This window comes from Mesocricetus auratus, unplaced genomic scaffold (assembly GCF_017639785.1).
Source record: "Mesocricetus auratus isolate SY011 unplaced genomic scaffold, BCM_Maur_2.0 Super-Scaffold_100018, whole genome shotgun sequence".
NCBI lineage: Eukaryota > Metazoa > Chordata > Mammalia > Rodentia > Cricetidae > Mesocricetus > Mesocricetus auratus.
Genome location: NW_024429199.1, coordinates 42,927,088 through 42,954,878, shown reverse-complemented (window position 1 = coordinate 42,954,878; position 27,791 = coordinate 42,927,088). Strand labels below are relative to the sequence as shown.

The following is a 27,791-nucleotide window of genomic DNA, read 5'->3' as shown; positions in this document are numbered from 1 at the left end:
CTTCTGACTCATAGTCCAGACTCGTGAAGTCGAAGTTCTCCTCCAACAAGCAGGAGTTGGCGGTGGGAGACACGGGGGCCATGCTGTCCCTCTTCCGAATGAGCTCCTCTCGCAAGCCTTTCAGCCAATCCTTCGTCTTAGGTCGTATCTTCACGGCTCTGCCTTTCACCTGGGGGGCCGACCAGCAAGCGAGAACAAAGAAGTCACCAGTTCGCTTGAGTCACAAAATGCTTCTCTCTCCAACCTGTGCATTCATCACTTTGCTAAGGGAACCCAAAGTCTGGACCTCAGGTGAGCTCAGTATGGCTCACACACATTTGGTTGGAATAGAAATTGAACTAGCGCCTCTAGCTTCTCCTTTGCAAATTTAAACCCAGTTCTTATCACAGTGAAACTAGGTGTGAGCTGCACACCCCTAAGCAGTCTTAGGAGAAAGGAGGAAAGCACTCTCCATCGGGTGGGAGCAAAGGCTCAGCAGGAACCACGCTTCCAGCTTCCGCAAGCGGAACACAAGACCCAGACGGAGAATCCCAGCTGCTATGCACCGTGGCGCCACACAGGTAGGGCACTGGCCCGAGCTACTCACCTTCATACCATCCACGTCCAGCACACTGAGAGCCGAGTGGCTATCTGCAAAGGTCACCAGCATCTGCCCTTGGTTGATCCTATGAGAGAGATGAGCCAGTAAACACTGGAACTTAATGCAGTTGTCCAGGATCCTGCTGACACCCCAGAACATACATCTGAGGGGAGGGTTACCTGACCAGAATAATCGTCCCATAATTCCCCAATGTCTGCATAAGCTCTGTGCGCAGGTCCTCGGGAAATTCATTCTCCTCTTCTAGGGTTGGGGACTGAAGGTTCACAACAACAGTGGCATCCAGCGGGCCTTGGACGGAGGACACTTCCTGGAAAACCCTCTCCCGGGCTCCCACGTCAACCTCTTGTACCTCCACCTCCACGATGGCCAGCACAGGTCTGCATCAGGCATGAGGAGAAAACGGTAGTGAACAGTTGGCCTAGGCGGGTGTCACACCCCAGCCTCCGACCTGCCTCTGTCCCCCTGAGCTGCTAGCCGTGAACTCACAGGCTGCCAGTCCTAGGCATCGCATCTCCTGGAGCACAAGTTCTCCACATGGTTCCATGGCAACCCATGCTAAGAGTCTCAAAGCACCGTCCCTTTTTGTGAGGAGAGCTCATTTCTAGGATTTGATTATGAGGAAATGCCAGAAACTAGGACAGTTCCGACTCACTGGGTGACCCACATTTACCACTCTCCTCGTCCCCCCCTCCCTCCCTCCCCCTCCCTCCCTCCCCCCGCACTTAGACAATACTGGTAGAAACTGCAGGAGAATTAAATCTCCCTCACTTGCACTGTTTTATGCTATCTTCTACCATTTCTTGTAAGGTGTTCAACAGCAAATAAATGCCCCCAGGGGCTACCGTCGGGCTGCCCTCTCCCCTCACACCATCTGCTGTCTCCTTCCATTCTTAGCCCACAGCGGCTGAGGGTAAATGACATCTCAGAGTGTCTAACAACCCGAACCCCAGATACAAAAACTGAATGGCGTTTGGCACAACACAGACACTGCATGAAAAGTGTCATCTGTAGGTGAATGGGGCAGTCCCGTGGCTCTGCTCAGAGCCGGACGGTGGCTGCAAAGGAGTGGACCAGATCTGTGAGCTGCACAGGGTGCAGCTTGAAAACTACCAGGAAAGCCAGCTGTGCAGTGCAGCGGTTGGGAACGCTTCAAAGATACAACACTGGACAGGGTGTATCTTTGAAATCTTCATAAGTGACATCATTTATGATATAGAACAATGACAAAATGCTAACAATTATTACTTCCCAATGGTAGGTACACAGGCTGTCCCTCATACACACACACACACACACTCACACACTCACACACTCACACACACACACTCACACTCACACACTCTCACTTGAATCCTTATAGGAACCGCGTGTGGGTATCCTACGGGAAGTGGAGCCAGTGTTCTACCCAGAGAGGACCATACCTGTGGTCAGATGCCTGCAGCTCTGCGCGGCCGTAGTACTTGAGAGTTCCTGGAGACCAGGTATGTCTGATTTTGGTGTCACCGTCTAGATCATTGTCTAGAAGGTTGAGTTCTCCAGCTGCTCACAGGGTCCCATTCAAGAAGCCAACAGCCAACAAGAGACACAAAACCATACCCATGCATATGAACGTAAGTAAGGCTGCCTGCGGCAAAGACATCTCAAAACGTCTTTGTACCTAACGAGCTTGATGCAGGCTCATTTATGCTCCCCCTCCCCCCAGCTTGAACTTTGGTTTGGGCTGCTCTGGGACTGGGGTGGATAGTTTTTCATATGAAGATTACCAGGCACCCTTGCACCCCCCATTCCCGGCTCAGGCCTGAAACTAAGGCCCAGGCTGCAGCAGGCCTCTGCCTCTGAGACCTGGGGTCTGCATGGCGAGAGATGCCGCGGCTCAGAAGCCAGGACTCACCTGGCCCTGCCTCTAAGTGCCCAGGGCCCATGCGGATGCTCTCAGACTAACCTGGAAGAAAAACTCTCTCTTCTACTGGAAGCTCTAGTTTCCTGGCTTTGAAATCTCCACAGACCTTTCTTTTGAAAAGTGGAAAAGCCCGTTTGTGGTCTAAATGAAAGGTTGACCAGCTCTGATGAGCTTTGCCTCCCTTCTAGGCATCAATGATTTCCCAATACCTTCACAACTAACTGATTAAAAAAAAAAACCCAGTCTTGCTCATGTTTCACTTAGAACTGAGGCTTTCAGAGGCAAGAATTTGGCTGAACAAAATGGGCCGAGTGGTGTGAGGAGTGGTGAGGGCTAGCCCAGGACTTTTCTCCTCTTTCTCCCCAGGATGAAGGGCAGAACAGGAATACAGGTGGGTCAAAGACGGTGACATCTAGGAATGACTTTATCGTGTGGCTGATTAATTGAGAAAAATGTGACCTACACCGCCAGGCCCCTGGGCTGAGCGACTGGTTCTTTCCCTGTGGCATTTCCCATCTGCCCCCGTTTTGTCTCCGACACGCAAATGGCACTCACCTGTCTTGTCATACGGATGTTTCTTCCTCCACCACAGCACTCTGTCTGTCCAGGCTGGGGTACGGCACTTGTCACTTGTATCGTAGGCAGCTGACCCAACATCATATTTGTAGGTGGGTCCAAAGTTAATGGTTCCTTCATGGAAGTCTTTAAAAATCTATTCGGAGAAAGAAATTACAAGGCTATCTTGGGGTGGGGGAGAGGTACATTCCAAAGTGTTCTAAAAAGCAATAGACTCTATATTTGCAAATATGTCTAATATTGAACATATATATATACATATATATATATATATATATATATATATATAGTTTTTTGGTTTTTCGAGACAGGGTTTCTCTGTGGCTTTGGAGTCTGTTCTGGAACTCGCTCTGTAGACCAGGCTGGTCTCGAACCCACAGAAATCCACCACCTCCCGAGTGCTGGGATTAAAAGCGTGTGCCACCATGCCCAGCTTCGTTTATGTCTTTTAATAGCTGGGCGCACAACACACACACACACACACACACGCACACACCCCATTGCAGTACCTCACTTCCCTCCTGTGTCCCTGCCAGACACCTCTGTCACCCTTGGAGACAGAGAAGGGACCATGGGACAGAGATCACTATGTGCTCATCTGGGCATTCAAGCACTGGCATACAGAAGCTCCATCACTTGATGTAGCAGAGAAGGCAGCGGGAATTAGGTAGAGGCAGGAAGAAGAGTATAGGGCGACAGGGCTCATCTCTATACTTCACAGTTAGGCAGAGCAAACTCCCATACGGTGGCCGAGTCTCACATTTTGGAGGGAGAGATACCTTCATTTCTCTTTCCCCCCGCATTTAATTAGTTGCTTTCGCAAAGGCAAATGGCAGGCTCACATACTTGCTGCTAGGAAAGCAGGGCTTTGAAATAAGCAACAGTCCAGCCGTGGATACCTGGAAGCTGGCTGCTAGGGAACCGAAGACAAGTCTATAGTCCAGTGGTCCTCAGCCTTCCTGATGCTATGGCCCTTTAAAATACAGTTTCTCATGTTGTAGTGAACCTCAACCACAAAATTCTTCCGCTTCTACTTCATAACTGTAATTCTTTGCTACTGTTATGAGTCCTAATGTAAACATCTGATACGAAGAACAGCTGATTCATGACCCTCAAGGCGGTCTTGACCCATGGGTTGAGAACTACTGCTAGACCTGAACCTGTCATTTATGCCATGGCCTTTGGAGACCTCAGAAGCCTGGGCCATGGTGTGGCACATGTGCACTCTGTGAGAGACAATTTTGGAGCAAATGGTGACCCGGAGTGCTGACTGCATGATACATAGTTCAACTTAAGTCTGTTTTGTTCATAAAAGGAGTATAACGTGCAGGACACACTGGAGGAGTCTATGTACAAATGAAGTGTGCAAAAAGACTCTATTAGCATTCTCACCAACAAGAAAGGGACAGCACCAAAATATTCTGAGTAAAGTCCAAAGTGTCACCCAGTAGTTTCTGAGGCCAGAAGCAAAGCAGTTCCTAAAAGACTGCCCGTGTGTGGACAGGCGAGTGCATTTGGAATAGGTAGGCCATGCGCACCAGTATTCAACAGCTCTGACGGTATGGGGGGGCACTAGAAGGCAACTGTGACCCCGGCTGAGTGCAGACCCTCTCTGGGGCACCTTAGAGGAGCTGACTCCATCCGTCTAAAGCATAGGACAGTGCGTCACAGGTGGCGGACAGTCAGTACCTCACTCCTCCCACTGGGCTGAATGCTATCCTTCAGTGACAGCCCCTCAGCCTCAGCAAGACACAGGGTCCCTGTGTGCGGCCGGCCAGAGCCTAGTTAAGTTCAGCAGTCTCTGTGACTGCACTCTCCTGATTTTCTCACTTCACAAGGTCCTACGTGCTGTCTACACCACCAGAGTCAGAGTTAAAGCCGCTCACAGTTTCAACACACCAGTACCAGCACTTAGGAGATGGCACTCCACGCCATGACAGTTACTGGAAATGTCTTAAACGGGCAACTTACTTTCCCACTTGACTTCTGCAGCTGTAACTGGTCAAATTCTATAAGTTTCTTCCAATCTTGGCGTTTAACAAAATAGAAGACTTCCTCATAAGTAAGATCGATGCGGTAGTTGAAATCGCCACACCAAAACACGTAATCATGTGAAAAGACGTTTCTCCCCTAAGTTGTAAAGAACATCACCAAGCGTAAGGGAGGTGGGGGAGGGGCAAGGAACAAGCCTTTGGGCATTTCTTCTAAAATATTAAGCCTTCCACTGAAATGTGTCATTTTTACCTAACCCTATAAACCTTCCAGGAAATCCTTAATTAATTTGCTTCTGTTTTATTTCATTGTTTTTTGAGACGGGGCCCCATGTAGCCCAGGACTACATAGCTGAGATAACAAGTGTGCAACTCCACGCCCAGTTGTATGTAGTGCTGGGTCAACATGAGCTGTATCCTCAGCCCTGCTTTTCTATTTGATAACAGTGTTCTTGAGCGGCCCAGACAAAGCCCCCAAACCACTTTAAAAGCACTATACCAATAATCTCTCTATCACCGTACTCTTACGTCTGAATCTTGAGGTATGGAGACAGTGTGCAACATTGTAAACTTCTCCATCTCCCTCCCTCCCTCCCTCCCTCCCTCCCTCCCTCCCTCCCTCCCTCCCTCCCTCCCTCACACCCATCTTGGGGCCAATCAAGAGCTCTCCCCCCAGCACAATGGCAGTAGCTGTGACATACAGACTGTCCATAAACCTAGGGCTCTGCTCCAAGTGAACCCTATCCTCACAGAATCCATGCAGCAGACACTAAGGTGACCGCTCCCTCTATGTATGTGTTGTGTAACTCACCGAAGACCGCAAGGCTGGTGCATGATAAAGTTGAAACTTGAACCCAGATCTGCCTAGCTCTCCCCACCACTATGGTATTCAAATTTGTCCACTCAGGCCGATGGTACAGACAGGCTACGGCGGCCCCAAGCAAGCGGTGCATTTCTCTGTATCAGTGGAAATGCTTCCCATGCTGCCAAGTATTTTGAACATGACCACATGTGGTGGTTTGAATAACAATGGCCCCCACAGGCTCCTGTAATTGAATGCCTAGGGAGTGGCACTATTTGAAAAGGTTAGGAGGTGTGGCCTTGTCGAGGAGGTGTGTCACTGGGGATGGGCTTTGAGCTTTCAAAAGCCCATGCCGGGTCCAGTGTCACTCTCTTTCTGCTGCCTGTGGATCTGTAGAACTCTCAGATATCTCTCCAGCACCACGTCTACCTACATGCTGGCATGCTCCCTGCCGTGCTCATCATGGACTAAACCTCTGAAACTGTAAGCCAGCCCCAATTAAACACTTCCTTTTTTTGAAAGAGCTGCCCAGGTCATGGTGTCACTTCACAGCAACAGAACACTGACTAAGGCACCAAAGCAAAGTGATTTTAAATTAATTTAAATTTAAATAGCTACTTGTGGTCGGTGGCTATTGTAATCCACACACAACCAGTACAGAGAACTAATTTATAAGTTCACTCGACTTTTCTTTCTACAGAAGAAAAGGGGCCATATAGTAAAATTTTCAATTAGTAGACTGTATCCCAAGTATACTGTTTCAAAGTTTCCATTTTCAAGTAAGAAAGAGTGGACTACATATAAATCAAAAATTTCCCAACTTATTTGTTCTTTAACTGGAGAAATAAAAACAACGGTGAGGATATGGATACTTATAATTGAAACCAGATGAACTTTTGCTGTGTAGAGAATCCTTGAGTTTTCTGAGACAAAGTTTCTCTGTGGCTTTGGAGGCTGTCCTGGAACTAGCTCTTGTAGACCAGGCTGGTCTTGAACTCAGAGATCGGCCTGCCTCTCCCGAGTGCTGGGATTAGTGGCGTGCCCCCCCACTGCCTGGCGGGAATGCTATTCTTTTTTTGTTTGTTTGTTTGTTTGTTTTTCGAGACAGGGTTTCTCTGTATTGTTTTGGAGGCTGTCCTGGAACTAGACCACGCTGGCCTCGAACTCACAGAGATCCACCTGCCTCTGCCTTCCGAGTGCTGGGATTAAAGGCATGTGCCACCAACACCTGTCTGGGAATGCTATTCTATTCTTAAAGGCTCTATTCTCATAGAGGACTGATGGGTCCAACAGGAGAATTCCAGAATCCAACCAGGCTGCAGGGAGCTGGAGGGATCGATGGCAAGAACATCTGACCCATACTTTTGTGTCTGGTCAGTGGGACTCACACATCAGGCTGAGGTGTTGGGACATCGTCTTTGTATGGGAAGGAGAACACAAAAATCTGTTTGAAAATAAAGTGCATTGGCTTCAGCAAGGAAATCTCTAGGTTGTCACTAGAGGGCAGTGTGGTATGTGTTTTACTGGAGACCTCTAAGGCTTTTCAGTGCCAGTTTTGGAAACGGGAGTTCCTGGCTCAACAGCAACACAGCTATGGGTGTGTGTGCATCAGGAGGAGATAAAAAGCCCACTGCGACCTCCACGAAAAAGGAAATCATGCTGCTTGAACTCAAACGTTCTTCCCATGGCCACACTCCTTTTCTTCCATAAACTGAACTGGACCCCCCCCCCCCCCCCCGCCAAGTGCACCCAAGGAAGTTGAAGGGGGTGACAGAACACCGGGGGACTGGGCGGTCGCCCCCAAGAATAGCAGCAGCACACCTCCCCTCCCCCATGGCGGAGACCTTCAAGGCTCCTGTTAGCAGCCCAGAAAGCCACTCGTGGCCTAAGCGAGCAGGCAGGGCCCAGCGCCCAGGGCCCAGCGCCCAGCGCCCAGGGCCCAGCAGCCAGCGCGCACAGCTGACCCGCGTGCCTCGCTCACCGCGGGGAAGGAGAGTTTGTGCGTGATCTCCCTGTAGTCTTCGTTCCTCTCCTTCACCTGCGACTGCCCAGCCGTCAGGTGGCTGCAGATGAAACAGAAGCTGGTGCTGTGGAACTGGAAGCGGATGCCCACGGCGCCCTTATTCCCCGCCTTTCCCCCCATGCCGGTCTTCACCGTGTCGATGGCAACGTCCCTGTAACAACAGCAACAACAACCTGTAGCTGAGAGCCTGGGGTGACCACGGTGGGTCCTTGGCACCCGCCGGGCGAGCACTTGCCTGGGTGGGATGCGTCTCTGTCAGGTCCTCCATCAGCGCCCTGCGGCACCGGCAGACACATTGCTCCCGTGCCCGCCCCAGTTCCCGCCCCAGCAGGAGCAACAGGTGAGTGGTAGTTTGGAAGAAAATGGCCACGGAGGGGAGTGGCACTGTTGGGAGGTGTGGCCTTCTTGGAGGAAGTGTGTCACTGCGGGGGTGGGCTTTGAGGCCTCTCTCTCTTGCTCAAACTACCCTCAGTGTGACAGTCAACTTCCTGTTGCCTGCATGCTGCAGCGCTCGCCCCAGTCCCAGCACCACGTCTGCCTGCACGCTGCCATGCCCCCCTTCATGGTTAAAATGAAACTATAAGCCAGCTGCCCCTCTTCACAGCACCGAAAGCCTGACTAAGGCACAGGCGTCTCTCTGTTGTGCCTCCCACACCCCTCAGTTCTCACGAAAGTGCATACATACCCTATGACGGGACAATGTGCAGTTAAGGAAGCAGACCTTAAGTTGACCCGGGAATCAGTCCCACAATGCCCTTCTCCAAATGCACTGGGGATGCACATCCTTGTGTTGGGCCCTGGGACCAGACTGCTGGCTACTCAGTGTTTCTGTGAGCAGGCCACAGCTGGGGACTGCCGTTACACCGCCCCAGGGGAGACGTGTGTGTGTGTGTGGGGGGGGGTGACAACCTGCCCAAGGGTTGAGTCTAACAGGCGTGAGACCAAGGGACAGGAAACTGAGGACAAGGTGAGAAGACCTCAGGCAGGTTGGGAACACCTGCCACTCGTCTCCCAGGACTTATCGTTAACCTTTACCCATATTTCTATTAAACCTGGGGCAATGGCCGAGCTACCCTAATAACGCGACGGAAGGGGTGGGGCCTAAGTGGGTTTTTAAGGTAATGGAAGATTGTGAACACAGAGCCTAAGGCCACCACAGGGCATTCTAGCGGCCCTCTCCATACGCAGATGCTTGGCCAGGTCTCAGGCCACTCATTAGCAGTTAGTAACCCTGATGCCACCAGCGACGTGTGTAGCAATAGGAGACGACGAGAAAGCAGGAAGGCAAACTCCTCCAGGGTCTTACCTACACATGCCCGCTCCTAAAAGACACCTGTTTCCTAAGGCTCACTGTTACACTTAACAAAGCCAGCACCTTGGAGAGGTAACAACGAGGTGAAACGAATTCTACCTAGAATTCTGGAAGAGGTGAACTCATTGGAGTTTCCGAGCAGTCCCCTTGCTCAGAGCGTTTCCTGTCTGGGAAACGTGAATGTGACACCTGCTCCTTGCCCTGCCTGAGCTTGCCTGATATCAGCCCTGACTCCTCCTCAGGCCGGTTTCCTGAGTTGGGATTTTCCCATGGTAGCTTTCAGTTGCCAGACAATATTCAATTCAAGCCCATTTTCCCCTCAGGAGCTTTGCCCTGTGTATTGAGAATAAAGGGTAGGTCTTGTTTCCTGCTGGCGTTGGAGGGGTGGGGGGGCATCGGGAGGAAGCCGCAGAAGAAAACGCAGACTCACAAGCCCCTGCTCCCCAGATGCTTATAAACTCCGTGTTCTTACCTGATGAAGGGGACATGGTACGGACGTACAAAGATATAAAGGCAGACGCCCACCAGCTGCGCCGAAGTCAAGAGGATGTACCTATGAGACCGGGAGATGGCTTTCTGAAGCTGCTCACCCCACATCTTCCTGTTGGTGGTGCTGCAAAGGCAAGGAAGTCAAAGATGCCGAGGGCTGCTGTAGGGAGCGCCCAGCTCCTGCCGCCCATCATCCACCGCCATCACCCACCGCCCAGCACCCCCTGCCCAGCTCCCACCGCCATCACCCACCGCCCAGCACCCACCGCCCAGCACCCACCGCCCAGCTCCCACCGCCATCACCCACCGCCCAGCTCCCACCGCCCAGCTCCCACCGCCCAGCTCCCACCGCCCAGCTCCCACCGCCATCACCCACCGCCCATCACCCACTGCCCAGCTCCCGCCGCCCACCCCGCGGGCCTCCATCTGTCTTTTCTACTGGTTGATTTCACGCAGCCTGTACTCCCGAAATGAGTGTCAGCCATCAGTCCTTCCCACTGACGTCTACACGGTTTTGCTTTATTTTCGTTGCTGTCCATTATTTTGTGACTTTTTTTGGTAGTGAGGTTTGAACCTACAGCATCCTACATGATAGGGCAGGAAACCACTCCTGGGCATCCTCAACCCTCTTGTCACTATTTGAGACAGTAACTCATTAACCTGCCGGGGCGGGCCTTGAACTTACTCTACAGCCCGGGCAGGCCTTGACATTCACAATCCTTCTACCTCAGTCTCCCGAGTAGCTGGTGTGACAGGTCTGTGACACCAGGCCCAGTGGCTCCCGGGCCCCTGACACTCAAGCACAATAAGGATCTGCTAAGACCTCCCACAAGCCTGCTTTATTTTATTTTAAAAGCTCCTTAAGCGATGAGGAGATGGCCCAGTGGGTTAAGAAACTTGGCACCAAACCTGACAACCTGAGTTCAAGCTCCAAGACCCACATGGTGGAAGGAGACAACCAGTTCCCACAAGTTGTCCTCTGAGCTTCACACACACACACACTAAATACGTGTAACCTTAAAAATTAAAGAGTTCTTGGACAGGTGTTGGTAGTGCACGCCTTTAATCCCAGCATTCAGGAAACAGAGGCAGGCGGATCTCTGTGAGTTCGAGGCTTGCCTAGTCTACAGAGCGAGTTCCAGGACAGCCTCCAAAACCATACAGAGAAACCCTGTCTCGAAAAATAAAAACAAAAAACAAACAAAAAAAAATTAAAGAGTTCCTTTAAGTAAGACTGGGTCACTTATGGGGCAAATGTCTGGCTGACTTTATATCAAGTATTGATCCAGTGGTTTGGGGTCTCCCCTTTCTGCCTGGTGTTATGAGAAGGGGCTTCTCAGCATCTCAACATCCACTACCAGGCCCTCGCCCCTCACTTTCCCCCAGGCATTCTCCTACACACACACACACACACACACACACACACACACACACACACACACACACACACACACACACACACCCGTCCCTCTGACTCAGCCACCGCACAATGCCCAGGCTGGAAGACTTCACAGAAGAAAACACCAGTGCCTGCTTCTGTCTGTTTAGCCAGCAGGAAGAGGGCCAGAGCACTTCCTCAGCCAGTGAGTGCAGGCAATGCGGCCAGAAGGACCCAGACAGCCAAGGCCTTGGGCAGCTGGCCCAGAAACAGGCTGACTCTAGGGGTGCTTGGAGCCCTGATCCTGGCAAGGCATCTGGTCCAGGGACACCCTGATCTCCATGCCCAGCCCCTTACCTGGCATTGACAATATTCCCTGCACTCAGCTCCACCATCTCTTCAAATCCCACGGCAAATACATCAGCGGGGCTGCCATCGCCTGGGGAACAAGGCAAGAGATCAAAGAAATCACAGCGGCCAGATCCTGAGTCGCGGAGTCCTTTTCATGCTTCCTGACCACACCTGCTCATTGCTGGAACCCAATGAGCCTGGCCACTCACAGGGGACCAGCCACTGGAGCCTACCCTCACTCCCTCCTGTGCTCACTGCCCATGCAACCTCTGCCCTACCCTGTATTCAGTCAGGAACAGTAGGAACCTCTAGTTCTTACTCTACAAAGGGACAGCAACTGCTGTGTCACCAGGTCATGTAGCATTCAAATTGGATACCATGATTAAAACATTTGATTCAGCCTGGTCCATCTCAAGAGCATTCTCTCACCCTTCCTGGTGACAAGTCTCTCCAAGCCAGACCCTAAGTGACCACATCATTTCCTGTGTATTTTGTGGCTGCTTGTGGTTAGGAGACACTGCCCAGGAGCACTGATGGACAGCGTCATAGATGCCTGTGAGCCGTAGAGCACAGTGAGCGGGAGCTGCCACTCCTTGCTACAATGGAGACCAGTGCTTCATAGAATCCCTACAGCCCTTCGATGGAGGACCTCCCGGACACTTCTTCAGACACACATGGACCCCAACCATCAAGACCAGACAGTGCTCCACATGAAGGGGTGAGATGGTTCCCGTCAGGGAGGAAGGGGTCTCTCTCCAGCAAAAATCCAGCAAGCTTTTCCATGTCCTCCGCTGGCCACATGGTACTTAGCGCCTTAGTGGACAGGGCTGAGAGCATAGATCTGCTTGCTCTTTAAATGAAACACCTGCTTTCCTCTCTCTGATTCAGTGGGCAACAGTAAGGTCAACGCACCCTTTATCCTGAACCTGGAAGGTTTCCGGTGAGCCTACTGCTATCTCCCCAGTAATATCACTGCCAAATGGTCATCAGTGTGCCTTGACCACCACCCTTTTGTACAGGCAGAGGAGATTCACCATGGCATTAGGGAGCTCTCCTCAGTGAGGGGTGCTGAATATCCTTGGTAGTACTGAGCTGCCTCTGATGTCATTCAGAAGACTTCTGGGTACTTTAGCAACGCTAACACAAACCACCAATGACTCGGTGACCCTGAACTATAGCCCCCCAATACCTTCCCTGAGATGCGGGTCACGTGTGTATGTGACAAGAGAAGATACGTTTATTAAACTATGAGTCACTCATCACCTGTTCCTTATTTAGGAATGCAGGAAGCAGTCAGGCCTCTGAATAAAGGAACACTCCTGCAGGCTAAGTAATCCTTACCCAAATGCTTGGGATAGAAGAGTTTCAGGTTCTGGATTTAGGAATATCTGCACAAGTGTAATGAGATTATCTTGGGGATGGCACCCAATTCTACACAAGGAATTCATCTGTGTTGTGTACACCTTTGCATGCGTGCATACACACACACACACACACGCAGTAGTTTTATACGTTTACAGTCTGCCAAGCTTTGACTGTGACTCATCATAGGAGATCCTGAGTAGAAGACCCTCCCCCTGGGACACTGTGTCCCTATGCCCATGTGATGTCACAGCAGTGCTGACAAGTTCCAGTTGCTCTAGCAATTAGGATTCCAGAGTTCCAGACTGGGACTATCTGTGCTGGTGTAGGCTTGGAGAAAGGTAGGGATGAGGCAGTTGCCAGCATCCCCCACAAGCCTTGCTCTAGCCAGCTCCTGATGGCAGTACCTACAGACGACAACTGTCCGGTCCCTTTCCCCCCACCCCACAACAAAATCCCTGCACGTTTAGAGAAAGGCAATCCACTCCCTGGAAACTCCTCCATGCGCTTGGAAAAGAAAAGGCGTCTTAAAGGTAACATGACGCCGAGGGGCAGCATTCTAGAAGGTGAGACCATGGTGCTTTTTAACATGCTGATAAATTAAAATGCAAATGCTGATACCAAATTTTACAAGGTAACGTGCATAAAGTCAAGCTGCCGGGGTGGGCTGTAGGGAACCGAACTTGGCTTTCCCAAGCTGCCATTCTCACCCTGCCAGTCCGCTGCTCCTGAGAGCTGCGGGGCATCCAGGAGCCAGTCCGTGAGCTCGGCTGTTCCCAGAAGATTGCTACGGAATTGTTTCCCTCCGTTGACATTCCAGGTCCCCACAGCAATTTGGACCCGCTTGAAATTCGTGAATTCTGACTGGCGTTCGGTCATGGCCTTCAGGATCCTGGGTGTCACTGTTAGGAAGCATAAAAGGCATGTGATCTGCAGCCCAGGCTGTAGGGACCCTCTAATGCTGTCCAATGGGGGCCGGTCAGAGAATGTCATTCGTGAGTTGTGAACGGCCGAGCTGAACATGGTCCATAGGTAGAAGACAGAAGGCTAATACCCACCCTAACCACTCTGTTTTCCTATCTGCGATAAGCGTGGGGCTGGACATACAACTTCCAGCTATAGTTCGAGAGGCATGGGGCACCCAGTGACAGGGGAACTCGGTGAGAAAGCCTAGCACTGACCCTGCAGCCCACCATCTACAGAACAAGGCACAGGAATAAAAGTGAAGTCAAACTGCAATAAACCACGTAACTAATGTGTCATATACAAATAATGGTATGGTATACACACATACGCATTCATGCCTATACGGGACGGATGAAGGATGGATAGAACACCTTACCAACCCACATCTGCATTTTTGCATTTGCCTTCCCCATCCAGCAAGACTGTTTTGTTTATTTGACCTCAAGCCTAAGGCATCAAAAAACAAAGCATTGCATCTCTATCTACTTAAGAGATCCAAAATTTATCCACTGTTTTAAAAGTTAGCAACTTCTGGGACTGGAGAGATGGCTAAGGGTTCAGAGCACTTGTTGCTCTTACAGAGGACCTGGGTTTGATTCCCAGCACCCTCATGGTGACTCAAATCATCTGTGACTTCAGTCCCAGGGAATCCAACTCCTTCTTGCGGCTCTAAGGTCATCAGACATGCATGTAGTGCACATATGTACATGCATGCAAAACATTCATATACATAAACAAAATAAATATATTTAGAAAACCAGAGGCTTAAATCCCCTGTTTGTCACTAAGTGAGCTCATGATGACACCTGGAGTTGGCTCCAATTTTCCTGAGCTGGAAATTAACCCCAGAGCAGATATTCAGTGTCACCTTGGAAAGTTAAGTGTTCCCCAACTATGGAACAATGAAAAGTGAAAGGCCTATATAAAACTAACATGGGGTTCATTTATTTTTCCAAAACATCAGAAGCTTCTAGAACTCAAGTAAACACCTGACTCTGCCCTTCCACTTTCCATTAAGGGTAAGTTCACAGCCTCTAAAGAAAAAGACGTCATGGAAAGTTCCCTTAAAAAACCAGGCCTAATGACACAGTGTTTGCAATCACATACTTGGGAGTCTAAGGCAGAGGGATTAAAAATTCAAGGCCTTCCTTGGCTACAGTGAGTTCAAGGCCAGAGTGGGCAGCTTGGTGCTCAACATGCAAAGGAAAAGGATACTGGCAGTGTCTATATCCATGGCCCAGCACTAGTCAATCATGTGCCAGGCTGTAGGTTTGATCCCTAAGCGCCACTGCCACCGAGACAAAACTAGCCCCAAAGAATCCTGACAGCCCTATGAGAGTGGATGCATCCCCAGCCCCAGGGTTCAACAATGCTCTTTCCTTTATTTCTGGGGGGCCCTGAAGGACTTGAACATTCGTGGAGTTTATCCTATGGAACTGTGGCATCTGAAAGAAAATGGCCCCCAAAGGGAGTGACACTATTTAGGAGGTGTGGCCTTGTTGGAGTAGGTGTGGCTTTGTTGGAGGAAGTGTGTTACTGTGGAGGCGGGCTTTGAGGTCTCATATATGCTCAAGCCATGCCCAGTGAGACAGTCTAATTCCTGTTGCCTGCCTGCAGGCTGCCGTGCTCCCTGCCATGATGACAATGGACTAAACCTCCGAGACTGTAAGCCAGCCTTCAATTAAATGTTCTCCTTTATATAAGAGTTGCGTTGTCACGGTGTTTCTTCACAGCAATAGAAACCCTAAGACAGGAACCTAGAATCAGTGCTTTCTGGACACCGAGGGACATTGGTACAGGGACGTCAGGCTGCTTAGGTAAACTGATCAAGTCAGAACATGGACCAGACCAGACACCCCACCTCAGATCACATGGCTGGGTGTGGCGGGGCCATTAGCCTCATCCACCGTCACCCGCGCCTCCTCATAGCCTTAAGGTTGTGGACGCCACATGTAAAGGCGGGCACACATTACTTAGAAGAGCCGTATTGTCCAGCAGCATCCTTCCTTTGTCTGTGGACTCTTCGTTGTAGACATCTCCAACCAGCAGCAGCTTAATGGCCTCCTGCTTCACGCCGTCAAAGAAGTTGGACTGGATGGTGCGAGACATGGATCGGGCCCCATCTTTCAGCTTCCCCACCTGCAAGGGCACAACACTCGGTGAGCCAGACCTAAGGGGCCTTCCCTCCTGCCCCCTCAACCTGCCCTCCCACCCTGCCCTCCCACCACCCCTGCTCTGCCCTACCTTGGCCTTTCCTTCCAGGGCCCTGCTCCCCGTGAACACCTTGCTCAGCCCATGCCCATTCAGAGACCACATGGCTTTGAAGGACTCCACAAAGCGGTCAATGATGGGCTTCGAATTCAGCCCCAGGCTCTCAAGCTGCAGATGAAGGACCTGGGAGGGAAACCAACCGTGGTTATCACCCGATGCCTAGAAAACCTCCCGAGGCCTCCAAGTGAGCACCTTGCTCATCAGACTGCCCTCAAGCCCAACTCCCCCAGACTTCCCTTAGACCATGTTCCCAGCCCCCCTTTGATGGCCTGATGCCAGACCAACCAACATTACTGTTGGGAGGTGGTGGGGAGACAATAGCAGCACAGATGGAGCTGTAGGCAGTTGGCCAGGCCTAGCTCTATACAGAATTTTAAAGATTTGTTTACTTATTGTGTACACAGTGGTCTGCCTGCAGGCCAGAAGAGGGCACCAAATCTCATTACGGATGGTTGTGAGCTGGGAATTGAACCCAGGACCTCTGGAAGAGCAGCCAGTGCTTCTTAACCTCTGAGCCATCTCTCCAGATCCAGAATATCTGCTTAAGGGCACCCTAGGCCCACAGTGTTTGGGACGCATCTCAGCAGACATATAAATAAGTACATCTATGACAGGGAAAGGCATACGGGGACTACAAGCAGGAAGCCACCAAGGAAACCTCTCTAAGTGGTCCCCCTCCACATCCCTGTCACCTGTTCTATTGCCCAGTAAAGCCACCCTTGCCCCACTGACAGCCCCGGACCTGGCGCAGATGGCTCAAGGACTCACCTCCAGAGCAATGAAGCACTGTACAGTGTTGGTTCTGTCCAGACAGTCGAGACAATTCATCCGCAGAGTGCCTTTCTGAAAACTTAGGGCCAGGAGACAGGGAAGGATCGTGAGGTGTGCTTGGAAGGCAACAGCTATAGCACATGGCCTGGTCTGTCTGCTCCCAAGGGGACCTACACCACAAGAGAGGCCCTGCCTCCTCCCTAGCAGTTCAGCAGCAGGCCAGAGCACATCCCAAGAGACCCTGACTTGTAGAAAGGACAGGCAGACCCGAGGACACGCTCTCAGCAGCCCCCATCCCAGGTCGCTGGTTCTTGTCATCCACGACAATGACATTCTACAGCACGTTAGCCGGTACCGAAGCATCCATCACTCCAGGGAGAATGTAAGACCCGTGCGTGTCTCTGACACTGTATCAGCTGGTCAATAATGACCTTGCTTTGCATGTTTTTGTTCAAGGATATACACACTGGTAAGTACACACATACACAGGCAAACTTGGGATGGTGCAACTCAACCTTTCGTTTTTCAATTTTATGGGGGTTTGACACATGATGGGGTTCATCAGGCAGTGGCACTCCCGTGAGTCGAGTGACACGGGCATACTGCCGTTTCGCTAATGCGACCCTCGCCAACTTGCATTGCAGCTCTTGGCTGAAACGAGGTACGCCTTGTGTCTCCTGCGCAGGGAACAGCCTTGCTGTCTTGTGTTTGGAATGCTAGGCAGCACCTTGGCACTGAGGTTAAACAGGGGACATCACCCAAAGGAAGCACAAAAATGTGGAAATCACAGCAATCAGTAAATAGTGAAAAGATACTTTCTACAGGAAGAACTGAACCATGGCAGTAGAGCATGGCCTTGACTCACGGGGGGGGAGTTTTCACTGTGCTGCATGTGTCTGAGTAACGGTGAACACGTATGCGGTGAGGAGACTCTGGGGTGCCAGGGAGTTTTAGTGAGGAAGTGAATTCATAAACCTGAGGTCTCCTGATGACGGACTGTGGTGTGGAAGCTGGAATTCCTTTACACTCCACCCAGAACAGGGTCCCTCGCAGCCCAGTGACATGGTACTATGGCTTTGCATCAGCTGCTCTCACAGGTCCTGTCCCGGTGTGGCTAAGTCATGTCATCTGAGCTTGGGGTTGGGGTCGGGGTGGGGTGGGGTGGTGTTTCGTTTTGTTGCTTGGGTTTGTGGTTGATTGTTTTGTTTCTGAGACAGAGTCTCAGGTAGCCCAGGATAGCCTAGAACTCGCTGTACATGACCTTAAAGTTCTAATCATTCTATGTCTACTTCCCAAGTACTGGAATGACAGGTGTGTGACACTGTACTTAGTTCTGCTTGATCTGGGGACTGAACCCAGGGTTCCATGCATGCTAGCCCGGCGCTCTACCGACTGAGCTACATTGCCAGCTTGGCGCTCAATGTTGTAACTGTATGTTTGGACATGCCTTTTTCCAGAAAATCAGGCATTACCATCTTTCTCACTAAATTCAGAAGCATGTCTCTGACTAAAAAAGAGGGAGCAGAGAAGATCGGGACCGCAGAAGCCAACGTCACAGAGCTTATGTTTCGGGACACCACAGTGTGCAGTCAGGCAGCCAATGTTGGAGTATGTGTCCAAGGTGCCCACAGCCTCCACAGTGACAACTCCCCAGCAGGAGTCTGACGCCCCATGGAAACTCACCGTGGACTTACATTCTCGCCCTTCGCAAACACGCCAAAGTCATCCCAGTGAAGCTTTAACTGGGGCCTCAGCAGGTTCTCCAATTTCTCTAGCTTCCCGCCTTTGGCAAACTGATGGAAGTCGAAATTTATCATAGGTGTGTCGCCTGCGTGGCAAGAAGCCCAGAGCAACTTCTGAAAAGGGAAAGGAGAGGGTGTGGGCATACCGACAGAAATGACTTGTAAGAAAGGCAGGGCGGGGCCTGTGGTTCTCCTCCAGTGGCTTGGGGGCTTTGGCCACCAACTGTCACCCACGAGACTGGATCTATCTGCTGGCAGATTGGCCCCGACCTTGAAAGGGAAACACAAGACAAAGGCCTTGTGTTTTGGGGACTGGGTGGGTGGGGGCAGGGAGCTGGAGGGCACAGAAGACACAAAAAGCATCTTGCTGAGAAACCCTGTCTCAAAAAAAAAAAACCCACAAAACAAAAAAAGAAGCATCTTGCCTTTGTAAGAGCAGAAGGTCCCCCTTGGGCGAAAGAGCCCACAGCAGGAATGTCTCTCTGGGGAACATTCCACTCTTCCTGGGGCTCAGAGGGCACAGGTGAGGGAAGGTTAGAGCTGTTCTTCAGGTGGCCCGAGTGCCCGGCCCTCAAGAACAGCGACATGAAGCAAAGCCATGCAGCTCATAATCTAGCTCCTGTTGCCCTGGTAACCAGCCCCATTCAGACAGGCACCAGCCCTAGGAGGGTGGGCTCAGCAATAGTTGAGTCTCCAGACTGAGACGGCCAGCAGGATGTGTAGGGTGGTGAAGCCTAAGATGGAGGAGATGTTGCCCTACATGCTCCAGAGTAGCGGAGCGGGGACACAGAGAGAACGGCAGACCAGGGTAAGGGGTGGGGGTGGGGTGGGGGACAATGACAGAGAGACACATATCAGAGCTATGGATGGGTCAGGACGCAGAAGCAAGGCCTCCTTCCCCACACAGCTTCCCTGGCCTGTCAAACGTCCTCAGCCTGCTCACAAAAGCCCCCTGGAGCAGGAGACAGGCTACATGCGTTCCTCAGCCACCTGTCTCTGGACCTCACTGTATTAACCCAACATCTGCTCAGTCAGAGGTTCTGAGAACTCCAAAGAACTGGATGGCCCCAGCCAGTCAGAATGCAAATTAACATGCTCTGCCCCTTCGAGAAAGTCGTGTCGGGAACAAGAAGCCCATGTAACTAAACAAAGAACTTAGTGGCCTTGCCCAGCTGTGGAATGACAACCACTGGGGCCCCGGCTGCCTGCTAGGCACTGGCTTCTCCCTGGTAAAGGATGTTCAGGAATGAGGGCCAAGGCCCGTCTCCGAGTAGCGTGTTAGGTCTACCTGCTCAGGAGCCATCCTTAACTCCTGGGACATCTCTGTCCTCTGGGCATAAAGGAGGCCTTCACTTCAGTGCCGGGGAGGGACTGAACATGTCCTTTCTAGAGCTCAGACACGAAGGATTTGGGGTTTCTGTTGTTGTTGTTAGAGATACTGAGATTGATTTTCTTTATTGTCCCTTTCCCCTCACCTCCCTTAAAATAAGCAGTCAGCATAGCTGCCAAGAGAAGTGGGAGGAGAGATTTCGTGAGCTTGTTGCTCTTAGCAACAAGCTAAACAGGAAAAGCAAGTCTGGCCAAAGAGAACTGGCAGCCAGCGAGCTCCTGCTCCCCCCCAACCCCTCTCCCCAGGGGTTAGGGGGCAGTGGAAGCCACAAAGGTCACATCTCTACCAAGGTGACCTTAGGGTGTTTCCACAAGGGAGAACTTCAAACAACCAGAGAGCCTTTTCCCACTAAGCGAGGCGGTGGGGCCTTGGCAGTTTGGGGGCTGCCTCAGTTCACCGAATCTTCAATTGAAGACTGCAGGCTCTGTGGCTGAAAAACCCGAGTGGCCTCACCAGCTCCGTCTCCTTCCAAACCCTGTCAAGATCCACTCTGCCCAGGAATGGAAAGGAGCCTACCAGGAGCTGGCACAAGCCCTCCCCCAGCTGCCCAAACACAACCATACGACTTGAAGGCCGTGCAGGCAGAAGGAAGCCACACGGGGTCTGCTTTGAACCATGAGCACAAACGCCCTGGGTGCTGGCAGGTGGGGCCTCGGAGGAGCCAGGGCACTGCTAGGCTGCCCTTCTGTTCTGGCTTGGAAAGCAACTCCTCGGGGAAGCATGGGTGGCCTATCTGCCTGTGTGGAGCTCAGGGAAACAGCTCTGTTTTGACTGAACACATTCTCCTATCCCTCAGCTCATAGAAAGTAAACTTAAAGTATTAAAAGCCCGAGTCGTGGCTGGAGAGATGGCTCAGAGGTTAAGAGCACTGGCTGCTCTTCCAAAGGTCCTGAGTTCAATTCCCAGAAACCACATGGTGGCTCACAGCCATCTGTAATGAGATCTGGGGCCCTCCTCAGGTCTGTAGGTGTACATGCAGACAGAACACTGTATACACAATACATACACAAATAAATAAATGACCTTAAAAAAAAAAAAAGCCCAAGTCATCTAGTGCTGGGCTCTAAAAGCCCATGCGGGGCACGTGTTGACCCGAGTACTGACAGGGCTGCCTCAGTCTCAAGGCCCCACCACTGGCCCCTCCCTACCCAAGCCCAGCTGTGGAGGAGGGTGAGCCTTACCTTGAAGGCTCTGTTGAGTACCTCCTCACCACCTCTGCTTCCCAGCAGGTTCACGACCACCTGTTTCCCATATTGCTCCTTCAGAAGTACCATGTGCCTGCAACGGTATCGGGGTTGGCAGCGACTCCACAGTACCCAAGGCCAGGCAGCCTGCGCCTCCATCTCAGCATTGGAGATCCGGGACCCGCCATGCCCCTTAATCCCAAGCGTATAGAGGAGGAAACCCCTTCCTCCTGGCTACCATCCCTGCTCATCTGAAACTCACGGGGGTAAGTCAGCCCAGGCAGCTTGAGTGGAAGTCTCGGGCAGGAATCCTGTCTAGCATGTGAGACTTTTAGACAAAGCTGCACTGACCTCCCTATAGAGAACCACCTAGAATGCCCCGTGCCTCAAGGGCTCAACACTCCCATCTCCAAAGTTAACCCAGAGCTTCTTTCCCTTGGTGGGACCCTCCTCTTCCAAATTAGAACCACTGGGGGATGAACTTCAACCGACTGCCTCCCAGGTGCTGCATTTACTGTGAACCCCAAATGTGATGATATCACAAACTGTGCAGTCCACATTTCACCTTCAAATACTATAGAGGCACCAGTTCTTAATCTTTATCATAAGTTTGCCAAAAGTAACTTTATTTTTCCTTGGGTTTAATGTAGTCCAGGCTGGTCTCAAATTCACTACATAGCCAAGGATGGCCTTGAGCACCTGGCTTCCCAGCCTTCACTTCTCAAACGCTGGAATAACAGGCATGAGCTACCATGCTTAGCCCAAGTACCTTATAATTGTTCTGTGTAAATATAGAAAAGAAAGAACGGAAAGATATACACTGTATGGTATTTCAAGCGGGTGAAGTGTTAAATTTGTTTTTTCCTTCTTTCAACATTTTCTCTTTTCCAAGTTTCTACAATTTATTTTCTGACATTCATTTTTATAAATATAGTTATTTTTAAGTTCGTAAAGAACTATTTTTAGCCCGAGGATTAAAAAAATATCCTCTTGCTTGTGTTGAGTGATATCACATGATAGAGAAAGATTTAGGAGTGGGTCCGCTGACTAGTGGACCCCAGTGACAGGTGAAGCTGTTTCCAAGGCCGCTAGTTGCACTACCATGTGGGACTTGGCCGCCCAAGGAAGGGACAAGAAGAGAAGGACGCAGAGGCTCTGCTCTCAGGGATTTCCCAGAGAAGGTGTGTCTCTGCCTGAGGTTGGACACACACGTTCTGTCTCCACTGAGGTTGCCGGCTGTGCTTGCCGTTGGATGGCCCGAGTCCTATGCTAGCCACATATCTAAGCCACATCCCGCCAGACAGCTTCTTAGAAATAAGGCCCGTCCAGGCCTGGTCTCCCTGTCTGATTCCTGTTTCCCCTGTCACCAGGTTCCAAATTCCAAGAGTGGAAGAGAAAGACTACAATTCAGCTGTCCTTTCCTGCCGCCGAAGCTGACTCTCTGGAAGAGACCCCGTGCTCTCTCATTTACAAAATCCAGCTCACCCTCCCTGAGCAGAGAAGTTGCAAGAATTAAAGAGGGTAAAAGAAAAGAGGCCAGGGATCAGCACCTGGGAGATGATTCTTCTTTGTTCCCTCATCTAAAAATAAGACGATACTTTTCACGATGAGATATGCCATTTTGGCGTAAGGCATGGTCTGTCAGGAACAAACCAAGCAGGACACTGTCCCCTTGTTAGAATTTCAGTCTACACCTACTACATTCTGGGAACATCTAGCATGGACCAATGTTAATCAAAATGACTGAGTATGTCATCCCTACAACATCCAAGCCTGTTCTGGAAAAAGACTAGATTACACAAAAAGTCTGCCATTTACAGCAACTGACTAGGTAGTCACAGGTGTGCTCACATTACCAGTGTTACATAGATTTCAAAAGTATATAAGCAAACACAAAGCCAAATGAAGCTTCAGTACTCAAAGTTCCCTTTGAGAATTGTTGTTAAAGATTTTAAAAATTAGTTCTTAATTAAAACCAAGATCTTTTAAAGAAGCTACTGACTATTCAAGTACAGATTATAAATAGCTCCAGCTAGCAATGGTTTTCCCTAAGCAGGCTATAAAACAGCATGCTATGGTCCAATTGTCTTTCTTCTTTTGAAAGGAAGTGTATATATCAAAGTTTTTATCTACAATACATAAATAACTGATAATGGGTAAAATTGAGGGACTTGGAAGTTTACATATTCTTTTAATTTAAACCTTACTATACTTTTAACCAGAAATAATACTGATACAATTCAGATTATCCCTTATTAATCAAGAGTAATTGGTGAATCTTCATTCTAAGAAGAAACTAACAAGATAATTACAAAGTGCTACTCACTGATGAATTCATTCTCAAGGAGACTTAAGAACAAGCAAAAAAAAAATCCCAGTTTATGAACTCCTTTCTTGGATAAAGGACCTATGTAAGAGGAAGATTTGATCCAGGCCTGGGGGTTCCCCTTTCCACTGTCCTACCCCTTGCCACGTCATCTGAATGGAGGATGGGAGGTCTTGGATGGTACCCGCTGGTTCTTACCTTTCAAAAGCAGGGGCGTTGGCCTCTAGGCCTCTGTGTAGTCTCAGATGATGGGAGCCAACCTACAGAGAGAGAGCACAGAATGATGACAATGATGGCGTCCTCACTCCACAGCCAGGCTGCCTGTGGCACCTGCTTGGCTATCTCTGTGGCTCATTCCCCGCTAAGGCAGGCCAGGCACTCCTGACTCTGCTACCAATGCTCCCAACCCTGCAAGGATTGGTATCCCCAGGTCTACTTTGCAGAGGCAGGGTCCCTAACTACAGTGTGGACCGTGCCAGCAAAATCCTCCCATTTCTAGTCTTCCTAAAATGCCATTGTGGCAACTCCCTGCACCCCAGCCTGAAGCCCCTTCTGTTAAGTGACACCTGAGGGCACGGTGGACCACACCACGTTGTCCACACCCAGGCTCAAGAGCTCTCTGCTATAATCATCTAGGCCATACATTGCTTAGTTACCGAGTGCTGAGTCAACATGTCACCGAGTACCCAGTCAGGAACAAAGTCAGGAAACAGAGTCCCCAACCTAGATGATTCTCATCCAGCTATGGTCACCACAGAAAGACCCCAAAACGGTGAAAGGTTCCAGCAACTCTGCTCAACTTGGGATAATATAGTGGAGACTGCGCTGGGACCAGTGGCTCCACAGTGTGGCATCTGGATCCTCTCTGTTTGCGCTCTCTCTACCACCTCAGGCGAGACGGGCCATAGGCAGAGGCCCAGAGCAACAGCAGCCAACAAGAAAAGGCGCAGACCAGCCCAGAGTGGAACAGGATGGGCCCAGCTATCACGATCCTACCACCACGGCTAACCTAACATCAGTGCTAACCCACTCTTGGGAACACAAGGAAATCCAGGGCACCACTCCCACAGGAATAACCAGAGTAGGAGATGTGGAAAGGATCCGAGTCTCAGCCAGTGGATTTCAAAGTGTGACCCCTGAGGCCCCTGGAGACAAGTTAGAAACGCTAAGTTGCAGGTTCGGCTCAGAAACCGCTGAGCCATATTTCTGAGGGTGGAGTCGGGAATGTGTGTTTCACAAGCCTCCAGCTGATTCTTAGATGCATACCCATTGTGGTTTGGCAGCCCGGGTTTTGACTCATTTCCTGTCTCTTGCTAACCCCCTTTGCTCTGGTTACACCAGGGAAAAGATCAGCTTGGGGCTGAATCCACAGTGCAAAGCTACGGGGAGCTCTGGGACTTGTGGGCATCTTGGCTTCATGTCAACGCCCTCCGCCTTCTAAAGTGGCAAGAACTTTGGGTAGGAATGGAAGAGGATGAGAGCCGTTAGTCTGGATTCTCAGACCCTGTGTCTTGTCTCTGCCAGCGGCTCTTCTTTCCTCCACCTCTGGCCTACTCTAACCCTTTTCCTGGTGTCACCTACTCCTGATGCGGTGTGCCGGCAGGCTTGGGAAGGATCTGCAGAATAAAATCTCCGTTAGCCTGGTGTTGCTTGTTTTTAGTTTCCCCTTCTTTTCTTCAACCTCAGCCTCTCCCCTCTGGCTAAAGGACCGATGATCCTCGCCTGAGCCCTAAAACTGTCAGTTTAATCTCATACCTTGCACAACTGAGTTTATAGTCCAAGTCACAAGAACGCCTTCTGGGGTCACAGCAGAGGTCCAGCTTGCACTCAGGGCCCTGGTAGCCAGGGCTAGCATCTCCAGGCTCTGCGGTACCTACTGCTTCCACCCAGAGGTTGGCAGTACTCTCATTGCAGCATCTGCCACTGGGGTCACCTCAGGGACACTTCTGAGGGTCCTGTGTCACCGTGCTGCACTCCAACGCTCATTATGACCACGGTCCAGCACGTGGCTATAGCTCTACTAGCTTGTGAGCCGACCACGGCTCGACTTGCTGCGGCCATGCTGCCAGTGCTGCCAGAAGCAGACAAATGGCACAAATCAGCTCTCTTCACCACCAGACCGCAAAAGTGCCTGGGTTCCCAAACACTGAGCCAGTACCATTTCCTAGATATGAACCTCGGGGGCTACAACAACGCACCTGCCTTCTTTTCTACCAGCATTGTCTCGCCCGAGTGGTTCTAATCCCCAAGTCAGTCCAAATGAAAAGGACCCCTTCTAGACCTCCAAGTGGTCTCTCTTCCACCCACCTGGGCCATCTGCCCCTCCGGAGAGCTGCTGCTCAGAGCTCAGACTTCCTCTGCCACAGCTCTACTCATGCACCACTGTCCCGCGCCTGCCCCTTGCTCCTTGAAGGCAAGGGCTACATCTGATCCCAGATGTCCAGTGTGCACAGAAAAACGCTCCGTCAGTTTGCCTAGGACTTCTGACTTCCTGTCAGTGTGAAGCATAGGGAAACAGCCAAAGACATGGTCTTTGTGTTGCATGGCTACATCTGAGTCCTGCTTAAGGGGAGAGACCTCTTACCAGCGGAAGTACACAGAGCCACGCTTCTCCCAACGAGGCTTGTCCTAGTTTCCATCATTACTAACCACAGCTACCATTCTGAGTGCTGTGGGGTCTAAACACTATGCTAAATTCTAGTACGTACTATGATTCTTAACCCTCTCTATAACCCCATGAGGGCAGGTATTCTCAATCCTACTTTATTGAACAGTAAACTATGGTTTAGCGAAGATAAGTATTTCTTCAAAACACCTTGTTGTTACCAAGTGGGATACCCAGGTCTCTGTAGCTTCATCACTTGTCCTCTGGATCCTGGGACAGACAGCCTTGCAACCTTGACTGCTCCAGTGACTGGGACAAACATGAGGCTGTTTTCTGTTGGGCTCGCAACCCCACGGCACCCATCACATGGGTTAATTTGGCCCTTGGCTTTCGTTCCTCTCAACTTGAAGGACTTTTCCTTCCTTCCTTTCTTCACCCCAGGGCCTCCTGTGCCATCGGCCATCTTATTCCCTGGCAGGGTAATGGACGGGCACACGCAAAGGTGCCGGCACCATCACACTCCCAAGAACACGGGCAGCAGTGTTTGAGAGAGAAGAGGATGAGATGAGATGCTGTAATCTACTCGACATCTTTCCTCCACTTGGCTCCATCACGTGAACTTTAAAGCAGAGGCCGGACTCACGTGTGGCGGACACGTGTCTGTGCCAGTCACAGGGATGAAGACCCTGACTTTGGCAAAGGGAGTACTCCCTCCCACACAAATGAAATGACGGACACACCCCACCATAGGCTCTGCCGGAAGAGCCTGAGCTTTAGGGGTCAAATTCTTCCTGGGGCTATTGTAAGCTGCACAGCTATCAGCACGGGACAGACAAAATTATTAAAAGCACATAGTGCCATGTAGACTAGAGGCCCTGGGGTCAGCTCGGAGGGCATCATGCCCACGACTCCCAGAAGACTAGAGGCCCTGGGGTCAGTTCGGAGGGCATCATGCCCACGACTCCCTGAAGATGAAGCATCATCCCTCAGCCCTCCTCGACTTCCCCAGTGGCTCTCCTCATCCCCCGCAGGGTTCACGTTCCCTGTCACAGGCTCAGGAAGGCGCTGCATTGCAATTTAGAATACACACCATTCCCTGGCACATCTGGGCATTTTTCATCCTACCTAAGCAGGAAGAAAGGGCAAAATTGGAGACGGAAAAAGACTGGGGAAACTAATCAGGATATATTATATGAGAACAGAAACTATTTTCAATAAAAGTGGGAAAGTGAGTGGGGGGGGACCAGAACTACTCTTTGCCTCGTAGTTGCTACTAGATGTGGACTACCATGCAGAGCTGCCCCCACCTCTCTGAAGATGACATCATCTCTCTTCTATGGTGGATGGTGTTTAGAGGATAAATACAGGCATTAGGCCCAAAGTTAGCAAATCCCAGATAAGACTTATGAAGACTCACCCTTTAAACCTGTGTTTGAAGACACCACAGAGGCTTTGCCAAAGGACACGTGTTAGGAATCTAAAGGAGCAACAGAGCTGCCTCGATCCTACTCTGTGTCCGTCTGACGCATAGTCATACTGTGACTACACAGGCTGTGTTTACAGCACTGGAGACCAAAGTTAATTTACACAGGGGGACGACTAATAAGCTGAGTCTTGTGTTTTAGATGAAGGAGACCAGAACACCAAGAGGCCTCGCAATCAGACAAAAAAAATCCTCAAAAGAATAGGAAGATGCTGGAAATGGCCAAAAGGAGGGGACAGAATCCCGAAGCCTCCCAGCCAGGAGGTAC

The 27,791-nt window shown here is 50.7% G+C and overlaps 1 protein-coding gene and 1 long non-coding RNA gene across 13 annotated transcripts in view; one reads left to right on the top strand and one right to left on the bottom strand.

Annotated features, from left to right (window-relative positions):
* Synj2 (synaptojanin 2) overlaps positions 1 to 27,791 on the bottom strand; it is a 103,638-nt gene that overhangs the window by 11,235 nt on the left and 64,612 nt on the right. For 9 of the 11 annotated variants that reach the window (XM_013110194.3, XM_013110192.3, XM_005065914.4 and 6 more), the window contains 16 exons: positions 23,634 to 23,695; positions 21,107 to 21,203; positions 18,477 to 18,649; positions 16,791 to 16,872; positions 15,996 to 16,145; positions 15,725 to 15,890; positions 13,496 to 13,687; positions 11,430 to 11,511; positions 9,678 to 9,818; positions 7,852 to 8,044; positions 5,049 to 5,207; positions 3,057 to 3,213; positions 2,023 to 2,140; positions 760 to 978; positions 587 to 665; positions 1 to 169 (listed from right to left, as the gene is read on the bottom strand). In XM_013110194.3, coding sequence (XP_012965648.1) covers positions 1 to 169; positions 587 to 665; positions 760 to 978; positions 2,023 to 2,140; positions 3,057 to 3,213; positions 5,049 to 5,207; positions 7,852 to 8,044; positions 9,678 to 9,818; positions 11,430 to 11,511; positions 13,496 to 13,687; positions 15,725 to 15,890; positions 15,996 to 16,145; positions 16,791 to 16,872; positions 18,477 to 18,649; positions 21,107 to 21,203; positions 23,634 to 23,695 — 2,239 coding nt within the window. Of the gene's footprint in view, positions 170 to 586; positions 666 to 759; positions 979 to 2,022; positions 2,141 to 3,056; positions 3,214 to 5,048; positions 5,208 to 7,851; positions 8,045 to 9,677; positions 9,819 to 11,429; positions 11,512 to 13,495; positions 13,688 to 15,724; positions 15,891 to 15,995; positions 16,146 to 16,790; positions 16,873 to 18,476; positions 18,650 to 18,960; positions 19,138 to 21,106; positions 21,204 to 23,633; positions 23,696 to 24,091; positions 24,298 to 27,791 lie in introns of those variants that run through there. The other 2 variants (XM_040758136.1, XM_040758137.1) reach the window with 2 other exon arrangements.
* Positions 19,218 to 23,047, top strand: LOC121144443. Of its 2 annotated transcripts, none has more exons than XR_005881794.1 (3): positions 19,218 to 19,343; positions 21,155 to 21,375; positions 22,480 to 23,047. It is a non-coding gene; the product is annotated as an uncharacterized LOC121144443 (long non-coding RNA). The 2 variants fall into 2 exon arrangements; XR_005881795.1 differs by having other exon boundaries at positions 19,221 to 19,343; positions 21,191 to 21,375; positions 22,480 to 22,669.